The sequence below is a fragment of the Centropristis striata genome, chromosome 11, assembly GCF_030273125.1.
Source record: "Centropristis striata isolate RG_2023a ecotype Rhode Island chromosome 11, C.striata_1.0, whole genome shotgun sequence".
NCBI lineage: Eukaryota > Metazoa > Chordata > Actinopteri > Perciformes > Serranidae > Centropristis > Centropristis striata.
Genome location: NC_081527.1, coordinates 32,835,312 through 32,861,282, shown reverse-complemented (window position 1 = coordinate 32,861,282; position 25,971 = coordinate 32,835,312). Strand labels below are relative to the sequence as shown.

Here is a 25,971-nt window from a genome sequence, read left to right as displayed (position 1 = left end):
TGGACAATGATGCCATATGACTACGGTAGCTCATCAAGATAGAGAAATCGACTCTGTTAACCCTGACCGGTCGAGGTTGTTAATTGTAGTCAAAGAGAAAAAGGTGGAGAAGACGGACACAAGTTAGAATCCCTACTATATGGACAAACAAGACCATGACACGTGACTCAGAAATAAACCCAAAACACTCCCAAACAGGGACGGAAGCATTTTACCTCGTAATAGTCCTGTAAGTCACAATCTTTCTCAGCCTAGCTGCCTATTTCACCTTTAGAGACTGACCTCTGGTGGTGGGTGCTGTACACTACACATAAAAAATACAGCAACTCTCTATTAGTTTAATACATAGACTAGGATTTGAAAATGGCCTGGTATACCGCAATACCATGATATCACCCTGGACTGTAGTGTGGGAGAAATTAAACACCGGCTCCAATTGATGTATCATCCCTTCCTTATACATCTACCCGTCCTGCTGGCTAGGGTGCGTGCGTTGGATGGTGAGCCGAGCGGCCTCCGTCAGTTTCCAGCAGGATGTCGGGAGCTGTGGTGTCCTTTGGTTTGCAGAGACTTGGCTGAGTCCTGGAGAGCTGGAAGGTGCAGTTTAAACCGGGTGACTCTTTTTCTTTGTGCTGATCTGGCAGCCACAGTCTGCTTTATGATAAATAATGCAGTTGAGGATAATAAGTTGAAGGAGCTGATGGAATGGCATTTCACAGGGGTTGTACAATTACGTTTGGCAAAAGAATTTGATTTACTTGTTTGTTGGAGGCATTTTTAAATACATCACATACATCTGCACATCGAGGTTCTGCAACAAACTGTAATTATTTACATGACCACAAGTGGTTGCCTGTGTGGTTAACATAGGTCACTTCAAATGTTTTCCTGTGGCATTTTATGAGACGAAAACATTAATTAATTTACATCTCATTAAAGTGAAGTGATCAGTGTCAGCTTGCAGCAGAAGAGGCAACAACATTTGGATTCCAAACGGTTTTAAAATCAAGCTTTTTTTTTTTTAGGAGGATTGGTAAACAAAACAACACTTAGAAATATCCAACTTACTGCTGACTGACAACAAAACTTTTCAATCTCTTCACCATTTCAATGTGAAAGCTGTCAAACTGTGCTTGAGATCTGTTTGTCCTTGTTCACCTATTCCCCAAGAGCCATGCTCACTTTCTCATGACTGTCATCAAGTTCAGCGCTGCCCAGCATCTCCTCCTCACCTATTCTCTGTCTCTCCATGTATATGGAAACATAAATTGGCTGGCTGAAGCTTGGCAGGAGTCGGCTATTGGATGATTTACCATATAATGCCAAGTGTTATTGTGTTATTGAAGTCCTACACACCAGCTGTCCTGCTTCTCAGTCTCCCTCTCCCAAACTTCTCAGCAGTGTGTATCCTCCCTCGGGGACAAGTGTAGGAGGTAGCTGCGTGGGTGGTTCAATCAGGTTGGGTAGTTATTGGAGAGACTGGAAGTGACTGGAATTGGAGATTGAGGTCCTACAGTTACAATCGAGACGAACCACCTCATGCATAGCAGAAGAAAAGTGGGAATACAAATGGAAGAGATTGAGGAGCTTTGTTCCAAATTTCTAGCTATCCAATTGGGATGGAAATAAGTCAGCAGAAGTTCAATTCTCAATTTTTGCAGAGGGAAAAAAAACTATTATACTCTGCAAAATGTTCTTGTTTTCCAAAAAAGAGACACATGAACAAGCTGGCAGCAGAGACATGATTGTGGAGATGATGGTTCATTTTGAATCATTTATCTTTTTTTCAGAAAAAAAGGCTCGTGAATTTTTATTGCACAGTTTGTGAAAAATCTAAGTGATTTAAACTATGTTGCATGAGGCTGTGCTCGAGTACAGTTGGAGGATAGACAGTCAAGAACAGTTTAGGCTCCACAGAAAGCAAATCAAACATGTCTTGATCAATCAAGTGATTAAAATGGTGATGGCACTTTGTTAATGCCCTGAGGGAAATTAGGTTGTTGCAGAAGACGTAAGCCAATAAGGAACACAAACACTTCAATAATAGAAAAGGATGCTACAGCTGCTGCAACTGGTGTCTAATAGCTTTTCTTCTGAGTTATCAAATGACGACATACAGTTTATATGCTATGAAACTGATTTATTTATTTATTTATTTTTGGAGGATATTTTCTCCTTAATTTGATTTTTACCTTGATTTGATAGCGATACAGACAGGAAATCAAAGAAGGATGGAGGATGAGAAGCAAAAAAAAAGCCAGTGTTGAACTGAGGATGTTGCGGTTGCTACAGTATGCGTCTTTAATGGAATAGTTTATCCCCAAAATTAAAAATGCATATTTTTCCTCTTACCTGTAGTGTTATTTATCTGTTTTGATGTGAGTTGTGGAGAAGTTTGTCTTCTCTATAAGTACGGTAATAATAGAAATATGAATAATGTTACATGATACTAGGTATGTGGTGTTCAAAGCACTAAGGACTGCATTTGAAAACACCTGCCAACTGTATCACAGTGCAATTTCAAACTAATAATTCAATACTGCTAGCTAACCTGAGCTAGCTAACCTAAGCTAGCTAACATTACAGCCTAGCTGGACAGTATTAATGTTTACATCTGGAGCCTTCGGTGCATTGATACAATTGCAGGTTGAGTTCAGGTTGAGAGAAAATAAAAAAATAAAAATAAGCTAGCTTTATATTTCAAATCTCCTGAAATATTTCTTTAACCTCTCATTTACATTTGGATCCTCGCAACATTCTGACAAAATCATATAGGTAAATGGTCATTATGACCTTTTAGTATTGTTGGTAAGCTAATTTCGACTTAGTAGGCTGTTACATCTTCATTTTAAGGCTCAAAATAAGCTCCATTACATGATTTTTTTTTCTCTTTTTTTGGCCAACAATGGCTCTATTGTTAGTAAAGGTTGCAGACCCCGTCTGAAATAAATCTGCTTACGACAAGGTCTGTTGATCATCTTGAGTAACTGGATCATGATTTCTTGGAATAGACATTGCTGTTTAGTTAAAAAAAAAATTGTGGGGGGATTTTGAATACCATAAAAAAAGTAAAAAATAAAAGTACCATCAAGTCCCATTATATAAGAGAGAAGGCGGACATCTCCAGCGCTCTGCAACTCAGGAAGACCGTCCCTTTAACCACTACTCTCAAGATGTGTTTGTTCCACCAAGTAAGCAATGTAGTCCGGTACGTGTTTAGATAAGTGAAGATATTGTTACATGCATTTTCCTGCTCAAGTATTACAACGGTCCATTTGCAATTCATTAATAATTTACGGTACGTTTTATTTACCATGAGGGCGTACTAGCAGCTAAGAGGTTAAGATGCATACCAAATACTTTGTGTGCAATCCTGATACAATTTCATCTATATAGAAGGAAATGCCAAAAAAATAAAAACCTAAAATATGTAAAATGTCACTGAAAGATCTTTAAAATGACAATCTCAGTGCTGAATTTCACATCAAAACTTGGAGACTGACCAAATATTCGCATCCGAAAACCAATAAAAGTAACTCAGTTGCTTTACGTGAACTGTGTTTTAAGTGATTTCAAGAGCCTAAAGGCTATTTAATTTATTTACCACAAAATGACAAGATAGAAAAACTCTAATAGTTTGTGTCTGTGCCATGTCTCAGCCTGTGTCACTGTGTGTGTCTGCATAATTTGTCATGTCTCCAGGTAATTTGGGCCAACGCAGGAGAATGCACAACTGCAGAGATTTGCATTCACTAATTAATTTGTCAGAACTCATTTTTTTTCCACTTGGTGCTTGATTAAAACTAATATTAATAATTTTAATTAACCAGAATAATAATTAAAATCCTATCAATCCACAATTATTGCTCAGTGAAGTTTTAAATATTGGAGGCATTCAATGGCTCGCTGCTCATTTAGTTTGATGTTCACCAGACACGTTAGGGTCCGGTTCGGTGGAAAGGTTGGTGTTGAACAGATGAGGTGTAGTGGTAATTACTTTGAGCTTTGCCATACATGGCTTTAGCCTCATCTTTAAATTCATGATTTATTCGTTCTCTCTTGTTTTCATTTGTGCTGAAGCGCTCCGCTGTAGAGTAAGCACTTTGCTATGAATCCGTTGTGGAAGCCACTATAAATAAATCTGGTTTGACATGTTTTTCAATGCTCGATCCAAGGAGTGAAAATGGAGGGAAAATGCTCTATAAACTGCATTGTTGCTGCAGCACTGTAATACCTCCAAATCCCCTGTGTGTTTATTGTGTGCAAGTTGATCTGCTTCCCCGTCTGCCACTGAAGACGGAGAAAGAAGCTGTTATTGGCACGAGGTTATGATCAAAAAACATGTTGCTACAGTGTAGACATAAACAGAGTGAAGTTAATAATACAGTGAATACAGAGCAAGTACAGAGCATACAATTAATACAATATAATATTTAAAAGTAGTGATTAATAGTGCATTGAATTCAGCACACAGTTGCTGAAAATAATCATAAAATGAATACATTTAGAGATACAGACTGAAAAGAAGAATGATGGAAACTTCTGTGCAGGTTTAGGTTTATAAATATTAACATTTACCTCTCAGTGTTGACTGGTAGTTATAATACTAATACATAGAATGTTTAGGTGTTTAAAGAAGATCAATCCAGGTGTCACCAAACAGCTTGAGTCTGAGCCATGTTACCTGGACAGAGCATAGGCTACACAAACACACAAGAAGCAAAACAAAAGTTCATCAGGTTTTCTCAGACTGGTGTTAAGAAACCTGACCTGCACAGAGCTGACCTCTGACCTCAACCCCGTCCAAAACTTTCTGGAAACTGGAACACCGTGACAATGCAAACGAGGCTTCATCACCCAACATCAGTGGCTGACCTCATTAATGCTTTTGTGGCTGAATGTGAGCAAATCTCTGCAGCAGCCAGCTTTCAAAAATGTTGTGAAAGTCTTCACAAGATGTTCAACAATGATATATGGTTTTATATTCAGGAGACAACTTGCTTTATTTGGTCTTTCCTCCACAACGTCAATATGAGGAGTTTGTAAATGCAGCAAAATATGACTCACATTTATGATTAAGACTGTCCTCCGCCACCATCTTGCTAACGTAGTAGTAATTATCGATGGTGATGCAGAGTTTAAATGGCAGATGTCGCACTCGGTGCAGGAGGGAGGGGAGGTGGATTTGACCCAGGAGAACTGTGGAAAAACAAAAGTAAATGACATTTCACGAAACTTACGTTGCCCACATACTCTTGTAACTTCACTTGCAGTATTTATGTACATTCATTTACTGTTTAAACTTATCAGGAGTTATTTTTTCCCTAAGCCTAGGTCAGTGGTTTTGTAGCCCAAATTCACCAAAACTGCAGCCTTTTTTACATCCGTGAACCGTACGTGTATGTATAATGACGTGTACTATTTTTAGAATGATCCGTTGTACTGTAAGCCGCATAACACTCATTTTGACAAATACTAATATGAGTCGTAATGGGTAGTATTGACAAACGGTCTGTTCTGACTTTTTGGTTGGAGATCTTTTTTTAACTGCAACCACAGCTCTACACTGCAGCTCGGTTGGTCGTTCGTTCCTCATTCCGTCGTCCAAAAGTCATCCCATCCTATGGCAGTCACAGTTTTTGCCCTACGAAGCTAAAAATGGGCATGGAGGTCAAGTACGGCATATTAGTGAGAAAGTGTACATTTCGTGTGTATGTGTGGTTTAGTGTAAAAAAAAAAAAAGGTGCATAACTTCAAACTGGATTCTCTGACTTGCACAAGGGATTGTGGATAGTTTGGGACAGCTGTTCATGCCAAGAAGGGGCGCAGCAATGGGAGTGGCCTAAAATGTAATATTTGTGACATTATGTTTGTGTGGATGTCTGTACATAATTGCAGCTGTCGTGAATTGCGCATGTTTGAAGGTCAAGGGGGCAGGATTACTGTTTTTTTGTTGCTCCTCTTGAAATAAACACTATAAAATGTGACCAGGATCAATAGATGTAATAAAATGACTGTATATGTGATTTACTAACTCAGGAATTCCTCCTCTCTCTCGCTCTCTAAGGCCCCATGCAGGAGACGGTCTTCGACTTCTGGAGGATGGTCTGGCAGGAGAACACGGCAGCTATTGTCATGGTGACCAACCTGGTGGAAGTGGGCAGGGTGGGTATTAATTAGATGTCCACTCGAACCGCAGATCCCAAATAAGATTACCTTGTCCGTAGTCAGCCTGATTATATCTCAAGGCAAACCATCTTTTTTTTTAGTGCCTTTGTGTGTTTAGACATCAGTGGCCAGATGTTTCTGTGTGTGCGCCCTCTGCCTTAGTGAGGCATGGGTCTCGCGCGCCGCCAGCTCTTTTTCCATCTATCTGATCACTGAGAAGTGAGAAGAAACTGATTGATGGCCTTCATTACCAGAGAGGCATCCAGGCAACTGAGTACTGTTTCATCTGAGTGGCTCTATAACAGGAGATTATACTTCGCTGTAGCCGCCAGCTCCTTCCAGAAACATCTCTTAATGTTGTCCTCATTGGACGAAAGGTGACTGTTATTGAGTGTTAAGGATGGTTCATAATGTTCAAGCTAATAGTGGAGCTTTGACTTTTTTGTTCTCTGTAGCATGTGGTCTGCCTCAGAATAAGAAAAAAAAAACTCAGAGCTCTACTTCAGTCCTAATTTGTTCCACTTAACTCACACTGTAGTTCCTCCTGGTTAGGTTATAATCAAGAGAAAATGAAGGTCTTAACGTACAGTGTAATGCTTTGACTGCCTGGGGATTTTCTCCAAGAATTTAAACACATTCACACTGAAAGCCCCTTAAACACAGGCACACCTTGATTTCGCTGATGTGCATTTTTGGTGGGGCTTAAATGTAGCAGAGCTGATAATGATTCATGGGCCCATCTCTAGGTACCTCATTAGGCCGTTCCTCTACAGTAGCTAAGCCCAGCCCGCCCCGCCCCACACCTTCTCCACACCTGCTTAGCTGCCGTGCGGTCCTCGGCGGGCCCCGGCCCCCAAACCGTCTGTTATATGATCCTTGTCCAATGGCGGGCGGTAGGCACAGTTGGTCACAGTGACGGTGGCTCCTCAGAGGACCCCATAAAATCACTCCGCCATATCACAGTGGGCCATCTGCTCGGCACAGTTGCTGATGAACTCTGGGAAATCCTGGCACACGCAGCCTCTGTGCCCCGCTGGTTTCACACACAGGGGCGGCGCTCGGCGTACTTTGATGTATGAGAGATTTGGTTTGGAAAGGTAGTGTGCTGATGTGTGTGATGAGGTGATGCTACGTGTGCTTCTTTTATTTACACCTTATCCATACAAGCGAATGAGTTCAAGTGCAGTGCGCTCACACACTCAGAATCACACACATGTAAGTGTGCCCACGCAAAAGAACATCTGTGTGTACGCTGGCATAATTTAGCCCAAAGGCTAATTCCCCCCAAACCAGGCGCCTGATTCAGAGTGATCTAATAAGGTAATGGCTTTTGCCTAATTCAATCTGGCTGGAAGCGGACGGTGGATTTGTGATTGTCATCGGGGATTAGTCATCAGGGGTGTCAGAGAGAAGGACCTGAAAGTCCCCCTCTGTCTGTGTCACTCCACAAACCAAAATCTCATTTCATTCCTAATCAGCGCGTAGACTCCAGAAATGAAAATTGAATCTAGTTGTGGCTGATGTTGCATTTATCCCTCATCAAAAATTATCATTCTCTGATATACCTCCATGATCTCAATCTCTATTACCAGCCTTACTCCCTCAGTATCAACAGTTTAATTGAACGGGGGGGGAAAGGAGGGAGGGGTAATACAAGTAATATTTCCAGTGGGGTGTTTTAGGTTTCTGTTGGGAAATCTGTTTTAAACAGCTGAGGGTTTATTATTTCATATCATTATTGGATTGTCATTATATCTCCCTCATCCAATTGTAGTACACTATTTTTTTTATGTTTTGTCCTCTTTCCACGCACTGGTAGTGGAAACCTTAAGGTGGACAAATCTTACACCCCCTCAGTGTCTACTCTGCTCTGTTCCTGATTCTGCACGGGCTACCTTTAGACTCCTTTTCACATTATCGACGTGAGAATGAAAAAGCAATAATGTGAAAATGAGCTCTCCATCGATACATAAGATTCCCATTTACTAGAGCAGATCCTTGACCAGGGGGTTGGAGCTAACACGAAGAAAATCTCATTTTGACTTCAAAGAAAGGTTGAAAATACAGGGTTACAATATTTATTGGAGAGAAAAAAAGATGGCTTGCAAAGTTGCAGAGTCTGTGTGCGTGTGTGTGTGTGTTTGAAATGTAAAAGCATTGCAGTTTACATACATAATTGTGTGCATGTGGTTATAAAACACTTTCTTTTGTCACTCTCAGGTTAAGTGCTGTAAGTACTGGCCTGATGACACTGAGATCTACAGAGACATCAAGGTGACGCTGATAGAGACTGAGCTGCTGTCAGAGTACGTCATAAGGACCTTCGCTGTAGAGAAGGTACTTTTTTTTTCTTTTTTTTTTACCTCCATTGTCCACAAAGAGATGCCTATACTTGAGCTCAGCACTAGGCCTTAACCTTTGGCAGAAAGTTAAGGTGCTTGGCTTATGAGTACTTTTGTAAAAGTTGTTATGCATGTGCGAATAGATTAAAAATTAGCTTTTCAAATGCATCCTTTGACTAATCAAGGTCAAAGCAGGATGACTTGTGGTACCACATGTGTTGTCAAATTTCTCTCATTCCAGAAGCAACAGCATCCTGCACAATAAGCTTTTTCTTCCCCACTTATTATACATCAAATATTTTTTTCTAGTTTATTGTTAAAGCCATTATTTGAAGGATTTCATGAGTATTGTTATTTGGGTTGTTTGCTGGTAAATGATGCATACAGCTCCCAACCACAATGCCACAGATCACACATGGTTTTGACCAGTTCTCTCCAGGATTTTTTTTCAAATTTTCTGCAAAGAAAACTGTATTCCCCCAGAAAAGAAAGAGGATATAAAGAGGGAGAACCTGTAAATGGAGTCATCTAATGCAGTTCACAGTGGCACTCTGCCCTCAACACTGTTGCTAAGGAAGGATAGCGTGCATTGTTCACTTTATCTAATTAAAGTGTTCCCAGTGGGACCCATCTAGACCCTCTTGAACCATTAGCTTCCCGCTGTTTAACTTTAAATATTGATTAATTAATGTTGACGAGCAAACAGTAAGTAATTTAGGTTACAATCACATTATAATTGTTTAAGTGTGACTCCAAGCAGCAATGAGTCCACTTATGAAGTAAACTTAAATTCCAACTTAGTGAAACTGCAAAAAGTATACATGTTGAACCGTCAGTGTCCAGATTATAGAACAGTTAATGTAACATAAAATCCTGTATCACTGGAGAAGAAGCACGACTGAGACGTGCCACAGTACAGAAGGCTAAAACAGCCATGAACTTCTTGTTTGTCGTTAGATAATGGAAACTTTGCTCAACCCCTCCTCGACTTTGCACATGAAGTGTGTATTTGTATTCAATCCAACTCTGTATTTGCTGTAGAAGGACCTCTCACATCGTTTGCACACTGTATCCTCCGTCCTCTCACCACATCCCCACCGCCTTCTGCTGCGTTCTGTGTGTTTAACGTGATGACTCTGTTCCTCAGAGAGGGGCTCATGAGATCCGGGAGATCCGACAGTTTCACTTCACGGGCTGGCCAGACCACGGGGTGCCCTATCACGCCACGGGCCTGCTGGGGTTTATTAGGAGAGTCAAGTCCAAGACTCTGACCAATGCTGGCCCCATGGTGGTTCACTGCAGGTTGGTGTGCACTCTGTTTCTCTTCCGCTTAACTAGTCAGTGTTAACCTGTGTATACCTCTCCTCTGTTCTACAAGGTAGTGGATAGTGTTCTCCACGGCTCTATTCAGTCTGTAGATTGAAATGAGCAGTTGTCATTGTTGTGGACCAGCCCTGTCTCCTAAAACGTACAACCCTGATTCCAAAAAAGCTGTAACACTTTGTAAAATGTAAATATAAACAGATTGCAGAAAAAATTTATCAGTTTGAAAATTAAATTTGTAATTTGTACACTTTTCAAATGCATGTTGAAAAAGATTAGGACATTTTTACATTTTATTTAGATTTTGGACAACAGGTGTAGTGATTAGCCTCACAGCTTCTGAGGCAAGAGCAAGCCTCTTCTGTGTGCAGTTTGCATGTTCTCCCCGTGTCAGCGTGGGTTCTCACTGGGTGCTCCGGCTTCCTCCCACAGTCCAAAAACATGCAGCTTCGGTTTAATTGGTGACTCTAAATTGCCCGTAGGAGTGAATGACAGTGTGATTGTCTGTCTCTATATGTCAGCCCTGTGATAGTCTGGCATCCTGTCCAGGGTGTACCCCGCCTCTCGCCCAATGTCAGCTGGGATCGGCTCCAGCCCCCAGTGACCCAAGTACGGATAAACGGTTAAAGCTGATAGATGGGTGGACAACCTCCCAACTTTTTTGGAATCAGTGTTGTGCGTTCCCATACAACTAAACTGAATGTTTTGAGGAAAACATGTTTTCTCACAGATTCTGTTTCAGGTTCAAACACATGGTTAATGTTGTGAAATGAAGCAAAACTAGTCTATTTGATTATTATTATTATTATTGATTATTATTTTGTTTATGCAACAAAACTACTTGGTTGGTAAAACATCATGGTTTGGGTTAAAATAAGTATATTTGTTTTGTAAGTTAAAAGCAGGCAGTGTTGACTTTTGGTGTCACACAGGACACAAACTGCAGCCTCATGGGTGAAAGCCCTGTGCTTGAAGCCTTCTTTTGCTAACAAATATAGTGCAAGTATACAAAATAGGACTTACTATGTGATAATTAGTTCATTTAGACTTTTTATTGATTGAACAAAAATATTTTGGCCACATTGCCCTGCACTGGTGGAACTTAAGCCAAAATAGTAGCCCTGAAGAAAACTACTGACTGCAAAATCTGTGGATTGTTCTGAGCACAGGGACAAGGCTTTGGGAAACAGTTGATGTTTTAATGCTGTCATCACAACAAACAACATCTTCACTCTATTGGTGCAATAATCCCATAGACTAATATCTTAAACCGAGACTTTTGCAGAAAAGCATCCACTGTGCCTCCATGGGGGACAATTGCAGTATATTAATAGATCCTTAAAGACAAAAACAAAATGTAAGGGTGGTACAAATACAATACATTTTAACTGACTTAGTAATGTTCATTATATAACAATGTTGAGCTAATTTATAAGATCTTCACAGTCCGATACCACTATAAATAAGTTAGAAATGTTTTTTTGTGAACCAACCCTTTTGAATATGGCTATTAAAAGCAGACAAAAGTGATTATATTTCCCATATTCTAATTATGCAGTACTTCAAATGTCAATTGTTAGGTGTCCTATACCTCTGTGTAAACTGTGCTTTCTGTTGCACCCCTGAGGTTTCCACTGTGCATGTCTCCCTTCAGTGCCGGTGCGGGACGGACAGGCTGCTTCATCGTCATCGACATCATGCTGGACATGGCGGAGAGAGAGGGTGTTGTGGACATTTACAACTGCGTGAGGGAGCTGCGATCACGGAGGGTCAACATGGTCCAGACTGAGGTATGATAAATCTGCTCCCACAGCGGCCAGCCCACACAGACTCATGAGTAAAAAGAAAAAGACTGAGAATGCAGCACGACAGGCTGTTGGCATCAAGTGTGGATTAACTAGTTTTCTGCAAATAATTCTGAGCATAAGCCCCAATTCTCTGGTGCTCCAGAACAAACGCTCAGAATTAATAGCAAAGACACGAGCTCTGTTATGAAAAACATGCAGGAAAAATGAATTACCATACCTGACATTTTATAGTCAATATTTCTTCAGGATAAGGGAACATGCTGATGATGCCTATTATCTTATAAAATGCAGCATAATTAGTTCAACATTTTTCGCGGTCAGTCTTTTTCGAGTACCAGTTCAAGTGTTGCATTTTTCAAACAGTATGAATATATTTTATTGTATAACTAAACTATTAAAATTATAATTGACCTCTGTGTGACAACTGTAGGGCAAGTGACCTTCAGTGCTTGTTTTTAACCTGCTCCAAGTTTCAGAAGAACAATGTTTTTACAACAGATGTATGATTTATGGTTACAGCGATCATTCCTCACAAAAGGCATTTATAGAAGTGCACACCCTAACTATTTCCCAGGATGCTAAGCACAAGTGCTTGGCAATGCATGCAATAATAAAAGGGTTTAAGGGTTTAGAGGCTTGTAACTGAGAGCATTTAGCTCATATTGATGGCTGAAAACACCCCTGGCTCATCCTCCGGTGCGGGCTACCGAAGGACTTTGCGCTTTCCTGAACACCGGCCATCTGGAGGTGTCCATAGTCTCGTTGGATGCATCATTTCACCGTAATTCCCTTTAAATCACAGGCGTCATTGGACTTAATGGGCAAATGCTTCATCGTTGACGTCCGAATTGGGATTTGAGTAACTGGAGACCAAATGTTGTTCACCCTGAGTCACTCTCCTCAAGTTCAGTGACCTTCAAAGAGTGTGTATGTGTGTGTGTTTTCCCTTGCAGGTGTTCAGGCTCGTTGGCACAGCTCCTCAGCCTGCGGCCAGACACTAACTCTCCGACGTGGTTTAATCTATCCGCGGAAATGAAAAGCCTTGTTGTTGTTTACGGTTTATGAGCTCAGATAAGATCTATCAATCTGCGGTTTCTGGTTTGAGCGCCGCGTTGCCACCGACCCGCTGACCCAGCCCGAGCTAGTCAAACTCCCAGGTCAGCAGTTCACTTTCTGCACTCGCCGTAACAAATGGCAACACATGTTTCTCTGTAAATCTGTAAATCAGTGACCCCTGTGCATGTGTGCGGATTTTGGTCCGAAGTGACAAGGGAGTGTCAGCTGAAAATGTCACTTCAGAACAGATTTGCATCAAGCCTCAAGCTGTGTCACCACGTCCACTGCTTGACTGACTGATGTGAGGACGAGGAAATGTGTCGCGATTCCAGTTTCGCTCTGCAGGAAGTTGAGGACAAAAAGGGTTTTTTTTTGTTGTAAAGACGGCAGCTTTGTTCATTACAATAATGACGTAGAAGTCTCAGCCTGGGGAAGGTCACCGAGGTTCGATAGGGTCGTGGGAAAGACCTGAAAAGGTCATTGAATTTAAGATATTACCTTCATCCAGGTCTCTAAATATTTTAAGGTTTTTAAAATGTCAGTTTTGCAACAGAATTAAATCAGCTTTGTACCCAAAATATGCAAAAATATGTAATGTAACCTTTGAACACAGACAATGACAAATATTAGTCATAGAAACTGCCTTAGGGGTAAAGAATAATCATGGTAAGGTTGTGGAAAGGTCATTGAATTCTTCTAGCAAAAGTGCAGAGGAACATTGGCTCATGCTTTTTTTCGCTGCTGCTGCTACTGGTAAAAGTAAAGTCATATTTAGTCTGTTGTCATGAATCTTAGAAGTGCAATGGATCCGCAATGAGGATGCTGTTTTCTGCAGGAGCAGTATGTCTTCATCCATGATGCCATATTGGAGGCATGTCTCTGCGGCGACACCACCATTCCTGCCAGCCAGCTGCGCTCCGTGTACTACGACATGAACCGCCTGGACCCGCAGACCAACTCCAGCCCCATCAAAGAGGAGTTTAGGGTGAGGACATTTAACAAGGCGCTGCATGCAAATCGCTAATAAAGCATTATCTCAAGTGCAGGATAAGTTCAAAACAATAGTAAACATGTTGTCTCTTGATGAATGGCGCAGTCCCCCTCTGGGCCAATCAGTGGCAAATACATCACCTTGCTTTAATCTGTAATAGTAGCACCGCTCCTTGGACCAATCAGTGTTATATGAGATGCATCACCCCCCTAAGTTTCATCACGGTCGCATCAGGGGAGTAAGAGCTATCGCTAATGTAACTGATTAAAGAATTGCATTGTTAATTACCATATTGGGAGATAATTAGCACACTCAACACCCAAGTGCCTACCTTCCTGTTTCAGTATGACAGTGTGTAATTCTGCTCCCACCCTGACAGACGCTGAATATGGTGACTCCCACGCTGCGGGTGGAGGACTGCAGCATCGCTCTGCTGCCCAGGAACCACGAGAAGAACCGCTGCATGGACGTCCTTCCTCCAGACCGCTGCCTCCCCTTCCTGATCACGATCGACGGGGAGAGCTCCAATTACATCAACGCCGCGCTCATGGATGTAAGAGTCTGGCGTAAACTATTTCAAGTTTTAACAGCATTTATTTTACGGAGTCACTTAAAGTCGTGATTGACAAAGTGAAAATTGAATTCCTTTGATTTTAAAGTGGTAAATTGACACTCACAAGGCGAGCAATGTGAGCCGTGTGAGCAGAAACTTTCCCACATGTTGCTTTTCTTGTCAAATGCTAATCAGTCAAGTCAAAGCAGGTATTTTTTCTCTGACTGTTAATGAAAAACATAATCATCTACCAAGGCAACTGTGAGCACTGACATTGGTTTTTTCGCCTATTGTACAACTGACTTCTATTTGTGTCACTATGTAATTTTGCTCATATTTTAAATACCTAAACAGAAATAGTTATAAAAGTTAAACTATACATTCCTGTTTTTGAAATCCACTTTGGCTGTGCAGGCAGCCTTAACTTGTCAGGCTTTTAAGTTTCACATGCACAGAACCACACCACAGGATGTAGAGTAAGATGTTAACAAGCATCACTGTGAAAAAAACAACAAAAAACAACTAAATGTGCAATATAAATAGACATGCTGTCCACCCACCCACAACAGAGAAATAAGTAACAAACAAAAGGACTATGTTCAATGAAAGTAACAACAAAAAGCGGTCTTTGTGCAAGATGATGAGATCAAAACAAATAGTTAAAGAGAATACAGCATGCATAAGGCCGGAGATATACCTTTATGACCATGCATTTGCGTACAAAACAGTTGCGTTGTGAGTAGGATTGTTCACCACCCTCACTGTGTACTAGGCGTTACTGGAGGATTCCTCTAGAGGGCAGACCAGAGAACACAGACCGTATAGATCTACCAGATTTGCAGAATGCAAATAACAAACACGCAACACACCAGGAGCTTACTATGTTGTTAATTCTGTGATCATAGCAGAAAAAGTCATCTTAAATAATATGTGAGGCCCTTTAATCAAGTATGTTGTTAAAATGGTGAGTACTGCTCCTACACTGCCCCTACTGTTCTTCTGTGTATTACATATTGCAGACATATATCGTTAATTTCTGGCTACGTGCAAAACCAACTCTCCAAACAGATGTCCGACAGCCGTTATGCACACAGGAACACATAGTTAACAGCAGGTGTATCTCTAGCTTTACTGAATATGTGGAGTCACATTTATGTTGTAAAATCAAGGACTTTACATTTTAAAGATACATATATTACAAAGATGATTGACCGTTAAGACTCATGTTAAGGTGTACCCCAGATATTCTAGAGATTATAATAATAACACATGATCTTTATGAGCTGATGGAGTTTGCTAGATGTTCAAATGTATTATCATTATTATTATTTTTTTTAATTATTATTATTATTATTATGGCTGTCAGCGAATTACATGCTTTGTGATTATATTTTTTATTATATGTCAATATTTGCAATGAGAAGCCTTGAAAAATATTCAAATGGATTTTGGTAGATGATGATATAAACTTTAAAAAGGTCAACATCTAGACAAAGATTTTAATAAAATAATACATTTTATGTGGGAAAACATGTCTTGAGGTGGAACTTTAACATCAGGACAACACAAATAAACCTTAAGTGCAATATACGTTGACTCACGTGTGAAGTATATTCAGAATGGACCCACCAAAGAATGTCCTAACAAAGCTCATGTCCAGTGATGGACTTTTTGGCTCTTGCCTGGGTTGAGCGGGCGACCTTTACAGGTACAGGATCCTCTGTCACCACTGGGCCAGCCAGAGACCGCATTTAAAGTGCAGCGTCCGAATATAATCTCCCAGGACATGAAATCTCCATTAGAAAACAGCACTCAGTGTGAGGCGGGTTCAAGGATGGAGGTCATTTTAAAATGGTTATTGGTTTATTCTTGGTGGGATGTCAGTTACGTACTATATAATATGTATAAGACAGTTTTTAAAAAATCTTTCTTTTGCTTCTTTCTCTATTTTCCTCCAGAGTTACAAGCAGCCTTCTGCATTCATAGTGACCCAGCACCCGTTGCCAAACACAGTGAAGGACTTCTGGAGATTGGTGCTAGATTACCACTGCACTTCGATAGTAATGCTCAACGACGTCGACCCAGCCCAGGTAAACCCGACCTGATGCGTGTGAATAAACACACATGAACACAAAACACAAAATAATCCTCGGGAGATATTGCCGGAGCCACACTGACAAACAGATAAAGCAGCTCCTTTCATCAGAAGTCTGTATCTAATAAAGTCACACAAAAGGACAGCGTGGGAACTGGATTGAGAGAGATTGCTTTTTTTGTTTGTTTTCTTCCAATATGAACCCAGGGAAAATACACAGGGATGTATCTGTGCGGGAAAACACACATATATATGCGTATGCAGTGTATGTTTGAAATGAGGTGAATGCTGCAGAGTGGAAGAGGACTATCCATGAAAGCGCGGGTAGATGGAGAGACAGGCCTGTGGAAGAGACTATCCAGATTTCTCAGCCCGAGGCTCTGTCATAACACCCGCGGATCAAAGCCTGAAGCCTGGCTTGCTCTCCCCATCCAAATCCCCTTTCCCTCGGTGACTGACTGACTGGCTGACTGGCTGAATAGAAAAGGCCTTTCATTCAATATTCTCACTGTAGCCAGCCAGTCAGCCAGCCAAGGAAACAGCACAGGTGGGAAGGGAGAAAGGGAGGGCTGGCGTAGATGGAAACAAGGGAGGTGGAGGTTTACTATCTTCTCCATCAGCATCTTTGTTTTTGCATCTGTTGAATTTGTCAATTTCTGACAGGCTCTCAAAGGAAGCCACAAAGTGTTGCTCTCGCTGCCACACAGACTGTAAATGTGCCTGTGCTTCTTTTTCGGCATGTGCTTGAGAAAGATTTGTGCGTCCATTTATATGCGTGTGCGCAGGTCTGTTATTTGCATTCTTCTCGGGTTGTCCCTTGTTTGTTCATGACTCTGCATGTAGGCATGTCTGTGTGTGTAGAATCTGTCCATCTGTGCGCGTACGCTTCCACAAGTCTGATTTAGTGCTGTGCGGCCGGCGGTGTGCTCTGCAGGTGCATGTTCTTAACTGGGCTTTCTCTCCTGAGGAGTGGAAATAGGGAGAGATTTTTCAGCTCTTATGATGCTGTCCCAGGGGTTTCATTCTTCCCGTTACACTTTTTAACACCGCTGCCAGAGCAGTCAATAACACCATCAATGACTGCTTCTTAATGCTTTTAACTAGGGCTACAACTATGGCTTATGTTTCGTTTTACATTCATCCATTGATTGCTCTTTAAAATGATTTACTAGATGCTCTTTGAGCTGTAAAAAGAAAGTGAAAAATACCCATCAGTTACCCAAACCCCAAGGTGACATTTATAGATACCTTGTTTTGTCCGTCTGGTCCTTGAGCAGAAAGTTTTACGTCCAATCTTCACAATTTGAAAAGCTGCAATTAGATCCATTAGGTGGCATTTTGCTGATAAATGACTTGTTCTCAACCTCAAGTCTCAGTTCTTAGTTCTCAGGAAAATATTTCTGCAGTAGCGAGGTATGTAGGCAGCTGAAATAGTTACAGCTGAAACTAGAATGGCACCTAAGCCAATGGTGCATTCACATGCTCCTTGTATAAGATAAGATAAGGTATGACTTTATTTATCCTGCAAATTTAGGAAATTTAGTTGTCACAGCAGCTCAAGGTACAGGCACATAGATATAGAAGACCGAGTAAAGAGTATAAAAATATATAAGACATATACATACATTCTATACACATTATATACATTATATACATACAGTACTGCTATTTGGCATTTATTATTAATATATATTTTTGTGTTTGTTTGCATTTTTACAGATACAGTGGCTTGCAAAAGTATTCATACCCCTTGGATGTTTCACCCTTTTGTTGCTTTAACACATGAAATCATGGTCAATATAATTTGGCCTTTTTAAAAAGAATTTGCAGAAAAACCCCTCTTTAATATCAAAGTATATAAGGTAAAATAAATGATTGCATAAGTATTCATACCCTTTAAAGTAACTGACCCAATTCAACAGAGTTCCAGCTAGTTGATGCCAGCAGTGTCACAGTTAGTGAAATGGAGATCACTTGAGTGCAGTTGATGTGTGTCAAGTGATTATAGTATAAAAACATCTGTGTCCGGCAGGTCCAGTCTCTGGTTCATCACTGTTCCTGCTACAATTGCAGCATGATACTTATGCAATTATTTATTTTACCTTATATATTTTTAATTAATTGATACTTTTTTGTAAAAATCTGTTTTCACTTTGATATTAAAGAGGGTTTTTTTGCAAATTCTTTTTAAAAAGGCCAAATTATATTAACCATGATTTCATGTGTAAAAGCAACAAAAGGGTCAAACATCCAAGGGGTATGAATACTTTTGCAAGCCACTGTATTGCACATTGGAGAATATATTCAATAGATTGTTGCATGTAGTAGAATGAACATAAATATATTTGAATATATAAGTGGTATATGACATATAAAATATAGAAAAAATACAGAAGGCCTAATGTGGTCGGGGGTGATAGATAGATAGATAGATAGATAGATAGATAGATAGATAGATAGATAGATAGATAGATAGATAGATAGATAGATGATTAATTATAGTCCCATGCTACAAAGAAAGTATTTTATTCCTCAAAGCGTTCAAACAACACATTGAAAGCTGTTTGTCTTGTTTGTGTAACATTAAAGAGCAAAGGAAACTGATCAGATCATGAAATATGATCATGAAACTAATTTTTCTAATTATTCCAACGGCACACAAATGTAGCACAAATGCCCTATCTCGCAATGTGAATGAAAGTGAAAATTAATTTGTGCATCCGCCCCATAATTCGGATCTGCTCCAAAATTTAATGGGCCCTGACTTGGCTCATGCTACACTATTCCTCCAAGTTTGATGAAAATCAGGCTGGTAGTTTTTTCATAATTGCGCTGACAAACAAACAAACAAACAAACCGAATCAAACACCTGTTTGGTGAAAATAATAGTTCGCTAAAGTGATAAAAAAAATGTTGGATAAATGTTCACAAGCTAAAAGTAATAAATAAGTAGTTGAAATAGAAGTGCAGCAAATCAAATGTAATCTTAAAGTGATGAATAAATAAAATACATTTTTTATTTTTTAAATAATCAATCGTCTTTTGATAAACTTTTGATTGCATGTTTTTCTTCAGAGATGATTCTCAGATTTTCTTTCAGCCTGAAAAATAAGTCAGTGCAGCTTCAAGAAAAAATGCATGTGGGTTTTTTTTTTTCTGTGGAGATTAAAACAATTAGTCAAGGTTTTCTGATTTCTTGAACAAAAGGTCAGTTGATTGGGAAAAAGCTCTCACGCTTTGAGCGCATTCGTGTTTCGTTTTTGGTCTATCAAAAATATATTGCAGCATTTGTCTGCCTGTGAAAAAGCAGCGCATCACTTTGACTTCATTTATCCTCTCCTCTTCACCTTTTGTCTCTCATGATTTGTGTTCTTAGACTTGGTAATTGCAAAAAAAAACTTTTTTACCTTCAACATGTGAGTAGTTGAAATCAATGTCACTGGCTTCACTCAGCATTATTTGGATTCTGAAACTAATGAATCCTCTTCCATTTTCTTTGTTTTTTGTGTTTTTTTTCTTGTGTGTGCGTTTGTCCGTGCGTGCGTTTGTACGTGCATGTGTGTGTGTGTGTGTGTGTGTATGTGTGTGAACGTCTGTGTGTGTACGTGCCTATTTTGTTTAGTTGTGCCCACAGTACTGGCCAGAAAACGGAGTCCACCGCCACGGACCCATCCAGGTGGAGTTTGTCTCTGCTGACTTGGAGGAGGACATCATCAGCAGAATATTTCGGATCTACAATGCAGCACGGGTACGTACGGTGGCACGGGAGGGTCACGCTTCAATCGGTTGATAATTTGAAAATCATTTCTTTAGGGGGGAAATCAAGTCGTATTTCTGCTCTTTCGCCCATTTTTTAAAAAACTTTTCTAACTTGTTTGTCTTCTCTGTCGTGATCACAACAGCCAATTTATTCTGTGACTGCACACCTCGCACGTCCCACTCACTCGCCGGCCTGTCCATTCAAGCTGTGCAGAGTCGTTCTGTTCTTTAACTATGCCACTGCACCAGTGATTGGAGTTACTTTTCTTTTACAGAGCTTGGGAATTTTTTTACACATAGTTATAAAGGTATAAGTTTGACTTTCCGTCCCGTTAATCAACACTTTTTGGGCAGAAGTGAATCTACCTTTAAGGGTCAGTCCACCCAAATTATAAAGAAACACATTCACTTACACTCGTCGAGCCATGTGCTCTGGTTTACTTCCTCCAAGATTTGAGATATTGTCTCTGAGTTTTCTGTTTCCACCACAACACAATGCACAATAGAAAACCATTCACTCATTTCAGAAACAATCTTTTCCTTATTCTCGATTAAGGACCCCTCATTGTTTGCAGTTCAATCTGAGGGGTCACAAGATGATTCATGAGACAGAAGAGAATTAAAAATATATTTAGACTTTTCTCCTAAAAAAATCCCTATTCTGTTCAATGCTTTGATGCCCCCAAAAAGCATTCAAATAAAAAGAAAATTAGGAAGAAAAATTACTTTTTTATATACGGCTCACAACTCAGACATATCGAACCTTCATGTAGACCTTTAAAGCAAAAGGCCATGGGCCAAAGAGGTTGGAAGCTAATGCTCTACATCAGTGGTGCACCATTTGTTTTAGCTTGTGACCCCTAAAAACAAAACAAAAAACAATGTCTACTCGTGACCTTTTATGACAGGTTAAGACCTCAGGCAACATTTCAACATGATCAGGTGAAAGAGGATGCCACAGTTCTTTCTGCATCATGCATGCATCAAATTCAGAATAAGTGTATATATTTTTGAGCATTAGATATCTTGTCTTAATTTCCACTGGAGAGCAGGAGCAGCATTGCATGGTGGGAGCGCTGCAGCGAGTTTGCAAAGGGGTCGTGGTGCATTGGCCGGTCTGTATTTGCATAAAGTAGACAAGATCTCAACTTTATGCAAATAAGCACCAAGTGCCCGGCTCAGGAAACTTGGACCGAGCTGTCAAACTGGGAGACATAGTTCTAAAATGAGATTCAGCAGTGGCATTGCCTGTTACTCGCCTCAAATGTTTTCAGAAATAGATTTTGGTGGATTTCTTAGATGGAATATCAGAAACTTCACAAACAGGCTGTCAAGTTGTGTCCTGTGTGAGGACAAAACCAGGACCCGCCCAATTTGCAGCACGTTTAACCAGTCAGGTTTATGCCACCAAAGGGTCCTCAACCGACCTACCTTTTCTGTACGCGGTCAGTTGAGTGGAGCAACACGTCAGATCTGACATTTGCGATTGTTGAACAGCACAATCAAAGAGTAATATGATAAATATTTAAATTATTTGTATCCAGTGTTTCACACGAAAATCACAAAAAAATAAGAAAAGTGAGAAAAAAATCTACATAAAGTTCTTTCTTATCCCTTAAATCATCCTGTGAGTGCTCAGATTGAACTCCTTTCTCTTGGGCGGGCGGTCCCACAAGGCCCCCAGATTAGGATCCACTGCTCTAAATAAGTCACAGACCTTGCTGTGAACAGTTTTATTGGAAGCACTTTGTAAAGAAAAAAATGGTCCCTATGAAAACTGTCGACCATCCAGAGCAGCAAGCGCTCTGATTGTGGAAAGAGTTATTAAACAAGCTTTTAAATTCTATATTTCAAATACGTGAGCAGCAGAAAGCAAATTAACTTTTTATTAGAGTGGAGGAAGACATCTCAGAGACAGCTCTCCCAACTGTGGCAGTAAAAGCCAAAACATTTGCATGACTGGGTACGACTTCAGGTAAACCCGACCATGTTTTCTGACCTTTTAATTTAGAGTTTGCAGACATTGCTGCACAGAAAGGGTCCTGACCCGTGCAAGCTTCACCTGCACTCACCTGCGTAAGCTCCTTACCCCTCCAGCCGTCAACAATAAAACTCCCTGTATGAAATAACAGCGTCTGGCCGGCAGAGGCACCACCAGCGTATTAAGTGGAATACAATCTAATCACACATGATCGCTGACAAGTGTTATTGATCAATATGTCTGAGTGTGATTTACAGTGTCTGCAGCTCAGACCTTAACTATCTGTCTCCAGCTGTGACTGAGCTCATCTATCAACACGTCTATCTGTGCATTCATCTCTGCACTGACTCCTCCTGCCCTTATCCATCTCTTGTCCTACTTGTCGCCATCGAGGCTTAGCTTAGCCGCATCTTTACAGTCTGATTGCATCTTTGCACAGCAGCGATTAACCCCCTCCCTCTGTGTGTTAACCTGGGATAACCGGTCTGTGTCCTTTCCCTGCAGCCTCAGGACGGCTACCGGATGGTGCAGCAGTTCCAGTTCCTGGGCTGGCCCATGTACAGGGACACGCCCATGTCCAAGCGCTCCTTCCTCAAGCTGATCCGACAGGTGGACAAGTGGCAGGAAGAGTACGACGGGGGCGAGGGGCGCACTGTGGTCCACTGTCTGTAAGTTATCACCACACTCAGTGCAGAGGGAGGTTCACTCATTAAAAATGAAACATCTCCACCTACTGACTGAAGAGCTAAACTGCATGTAAAATCTCTGTCAGCTTTATTCTCAGCCATAACCTTTTCTATATTCTTAAAGTTTATTTGATTTTCTATGCTTCTTTGTTAACTCTGTAGGAATGGAGGTGGCCGAAGTGGGACATTCTGTGCCATCAGCATTGTGTGTGAGATGCTTCAGCACCAGCGCTCAGTGGATGTTTTCCACGCTGTCAAAACACTACGGAACAATAAACCCAACATGGTGGACCTACTGGTGAGGAGCACTGAAGCAGCACTTTGTCACACTTGTTCAGAGTTTATTATAACCTCACAAAGAACCAGATGGTATTCAGAGGGGGTACTTCAGCAATTTTCTTGTACTTCCATAAAGTTGGGAGCAAGACATTTTGACTTTTAGCACTTGGTATAGGTCAAGCTGCAGAAATGCTGAAACCCGCATTTCCCATCATGCAACCCGAGCACGGCTTTGAATTTAAAACTGATAAACTGAAGGATAAAGAAAAAAACTCATGCAACTTGAGATAAATAAACATTTTAAAATCCATCAGCAGCTGCAAAGTGCATCATGACAAAGCTGAACAGCAAAACGGTCTTTCTCCTAAGAGTTGATTTTTTTTTTTTAGATTTTATCAGGACAACAACAAATAAAGATGATGCTCTTACAGAATATCAATCATTACTGTAGATTAACTTACCCAAGAATTTATAAAGTAGGCAGCAGTCTTATTATTCCAAAATAATATATATCATCATATATAACAGTAAAACTCATTAAAAAACATTTTACTGCACAGTGAAAATCTTTACTTTTCATAATTTTAAGTCCATTTTGCTAAAAACACTTGTAGGATGAAGGACTTGTAGTGGAGTATTTTTTACAGTGTATACATTTACTTTATCTGAATACTTCCACACGTAAATATTTTTCCTTCCAATGAGTCTTGCAAATAAAATTGAATTTCTTATGAATGCTACTTTTAATACTTACTTTCACGTGTGTACTTGAATAAGGTTTTGAATGCAGGACTTTTACTTGTAGTGGGGTTTTGTCACAGTGTTGTGTTTGCAGTGTTGGAATATAACTAAGTACATTTACTCAAGTACTGTACTGTACTTAATTTTTAGGTACTCCATCTTATGTAACTTTATACTTCTACTTCACTACATTTTGAGGCAAATATTTTACTCCACTACATTTAGCTGAAAGCTTTAATTACTTTTCAGGTCGAGATTTAACATAAAAAAACATGATTTTAGGTGATTACATTTTTTTTATTATTATTTAACTTTATAACAGTGTATTAAGTAGTTAAAATGAGCCCTACCTTAAGAAAATAAAACTCTGCTAAGATAAATGCATCAATAACAAAATTCCTATAATATATTTATAATATAAAACAATCTGAGTGGGTCCATTCTACATAACGAGGACTTTAATTTTGAAACTTTAAGTACATTTTGATGGTGATACATTTGTACTTTTACTACAGTAAGTTTTAACCTTTACTTGTTGTGGAATAATTTACAGCGTGGTATTAGTAATTTTAGTTTTGGATCTGAATATTTTTTCCGCCACTGGTTTTCATGGTGCATACTGTATTTCTAAATAAATAAGGGCTGATGAAGTACTGAAGGAATATGGCACACATACAGAGGTGTTTGGTGGGAGAAGAAGCTGCAGGTATACTGCTTTGATCGAATACTTTTCAGATCCTAACAGAGGCCCAGCTGCTCTTTTTTTTTTGGTACCTGTGGCCCCTAGCAGGTGGGTCTGACCGTGTTCATCCTTCTAACGCTTCTGTCTGTTTCTTCTCGTCTCGTAGGACCAGTACAAGTTTTGCTATGAAGTGGCACTGGAGTACTTGAACTCTGGATAACTCTGAGCTACTGAAACTTCACCAGAGACTTAAAGTTTGGGACATTACAGAAGACTGCAGCTCACATGTGTGCATTGTGCTAAGTCTGTGTGTGTGTGTGCGGGAAGTACACACACAACCATACATGCAGCTCTTCTGACCAGCTCTCTTCTTCTTCTTCTAGTTGGTCTAGATGGGGGAAGGTAACAGAGTTGTACAGTGTTAAATATCGCAGCCTGTTTCTGTCAGCACCGGCTAAAGAAGCCAGCAGGAGCACAATGAGGGTTTTTTTTTTTCTTCTGCAGTGAGTCGCCTCCTCTCTGGATCCCTCTTTCTCTCTGCCTCTGTCTCTCTCAGCCGCCTGTAGTCCCGTGGTTGTTGCCTTGATCCTCATTGGACGATGAGCATTAAATACTCTCCAGTTTTCTGTGGAATGCGAAACACTGTACATAATGTTAATGTGTTCATTTAATTCTCTCTGATTTTTTTTATTTTTTATTTTTTTTGCTCTGCTCATTATTATTAAAAAGCCGTTAAATGCAGGAGCTCAAAGCCTAAATGTTACTAAATGTCCTGTAAATTTCTGACTTCTAGATGATTCTTGCTTCATACTGTATGTCGGGGGACAGCTGGCTCGGTCTACATCTGCTTACCTTATTTCCTGTACAGGGATCCAAAGCTTTATTTGCACTTCCATTTGAATTCTTGTTGTGCATATTGTACATATTTTCTGTAGATTATTTATTCGCGGTATGTACTTTTTTTGTGACTCGCAAGTAAGTGACAATCATATGTTCTATAGGTTTGGTTTATTGACTGTGTTGTGTGCTTTTTTTTTGGTCATCTTGTGTGACAGATTAATTCCATTGTAAAGAAAAAAGATATTATATAAATGTATCTACAATATAAACATTGGATATGTATTTCTGCCTCTTTTCTGAGTGGAGCTGGAAAATAATAACATTAGGGGGACACCTGTTGGAGAGAGCAGGAATTACACTTTGAAAGGTGCCACAGTGTTGATCCGTTTTCATGATCTTCTCTTCAGTTATGTGTCTGAAGGTTTTCCTGCAATTGTCCAAATGTATATAATTTGGTTTTTAGCATATTTGTTATGTTTTGAAATCCAAGTTCTTAGGGTGAACAGTCACAACACGAGAGCCTGATTGGACAACAACACATCTTCAAACAGGTAAACTCAATGACTGAATGCTTCAAATCTGTCTCAGCCCTTGTGCATCAGAAAAGGGTATTTTTGTCCTTTTTTTAAAAAATTTTTTAGGTGTGTTAATACATATGCAATATTTA

At 40.1% G+C, this 25,971-nt stretch overlaps 1 protein-coding gene across 2 annotated transcripts in view; it reads left to right on the top strand.

The window, feature by feature from the left end:
* LOC131980288 (receptor-type tyrosine-protein phosphatase mu-like) overlaps positions 1-25,586 on the top strand; it is a 177,489-nt gene extending 151,903 nt beyond the window's left edge. The window contains exons 24-34 of one of the 2 annotated variants that reach the window (XM_059344499.1): positions 6,068-6,165; positions 8,389-8,505; positions 9,658-9,812; positions 11,488-11,623; positions 13,533-13,682; positions 14,068-14,241; positions 16,200-16,331; positions 19,959-20,084; positions 22,581-22,744; positions 22,925-23,060; positions 24,631-25,586. In XM_059344499.1, the coding sequence (XP_059200482.1) occupies positions 6,068-6,165; positions 8,389-8,505; positions 9,658-9,812; positions 11,488-11,623; positions 13,533-13,682; positions 14,068-14,241; positions 16,200-16,331; positions 19,959-20,084; positions 22,581-22,744; positions 22,925-23,060; positions 24,631-24,684 (1,442 nt within the window). In that variant the 3' untranslated portion in view covers positions 24,685-25,586. The remainder of the gene's footprint in view (positions 1-6,067; positions 6,166-8,388; positions 8,506-9,657; positions 9,813-11,487; positions 11,624-13,532; positions 13,683-14,067; positions 14,242-16,199; positions 16,332-19,958; positions 20,085-22,580; positions 22,745-22,924; positions 23,061-24,630) is intronic. The other variant, XM_059344500.1, reaches the window with a different exon arrangement.
* The last annotated feature ends 385 nt before the right edge of the window (positions 25,587-25,971 follow it).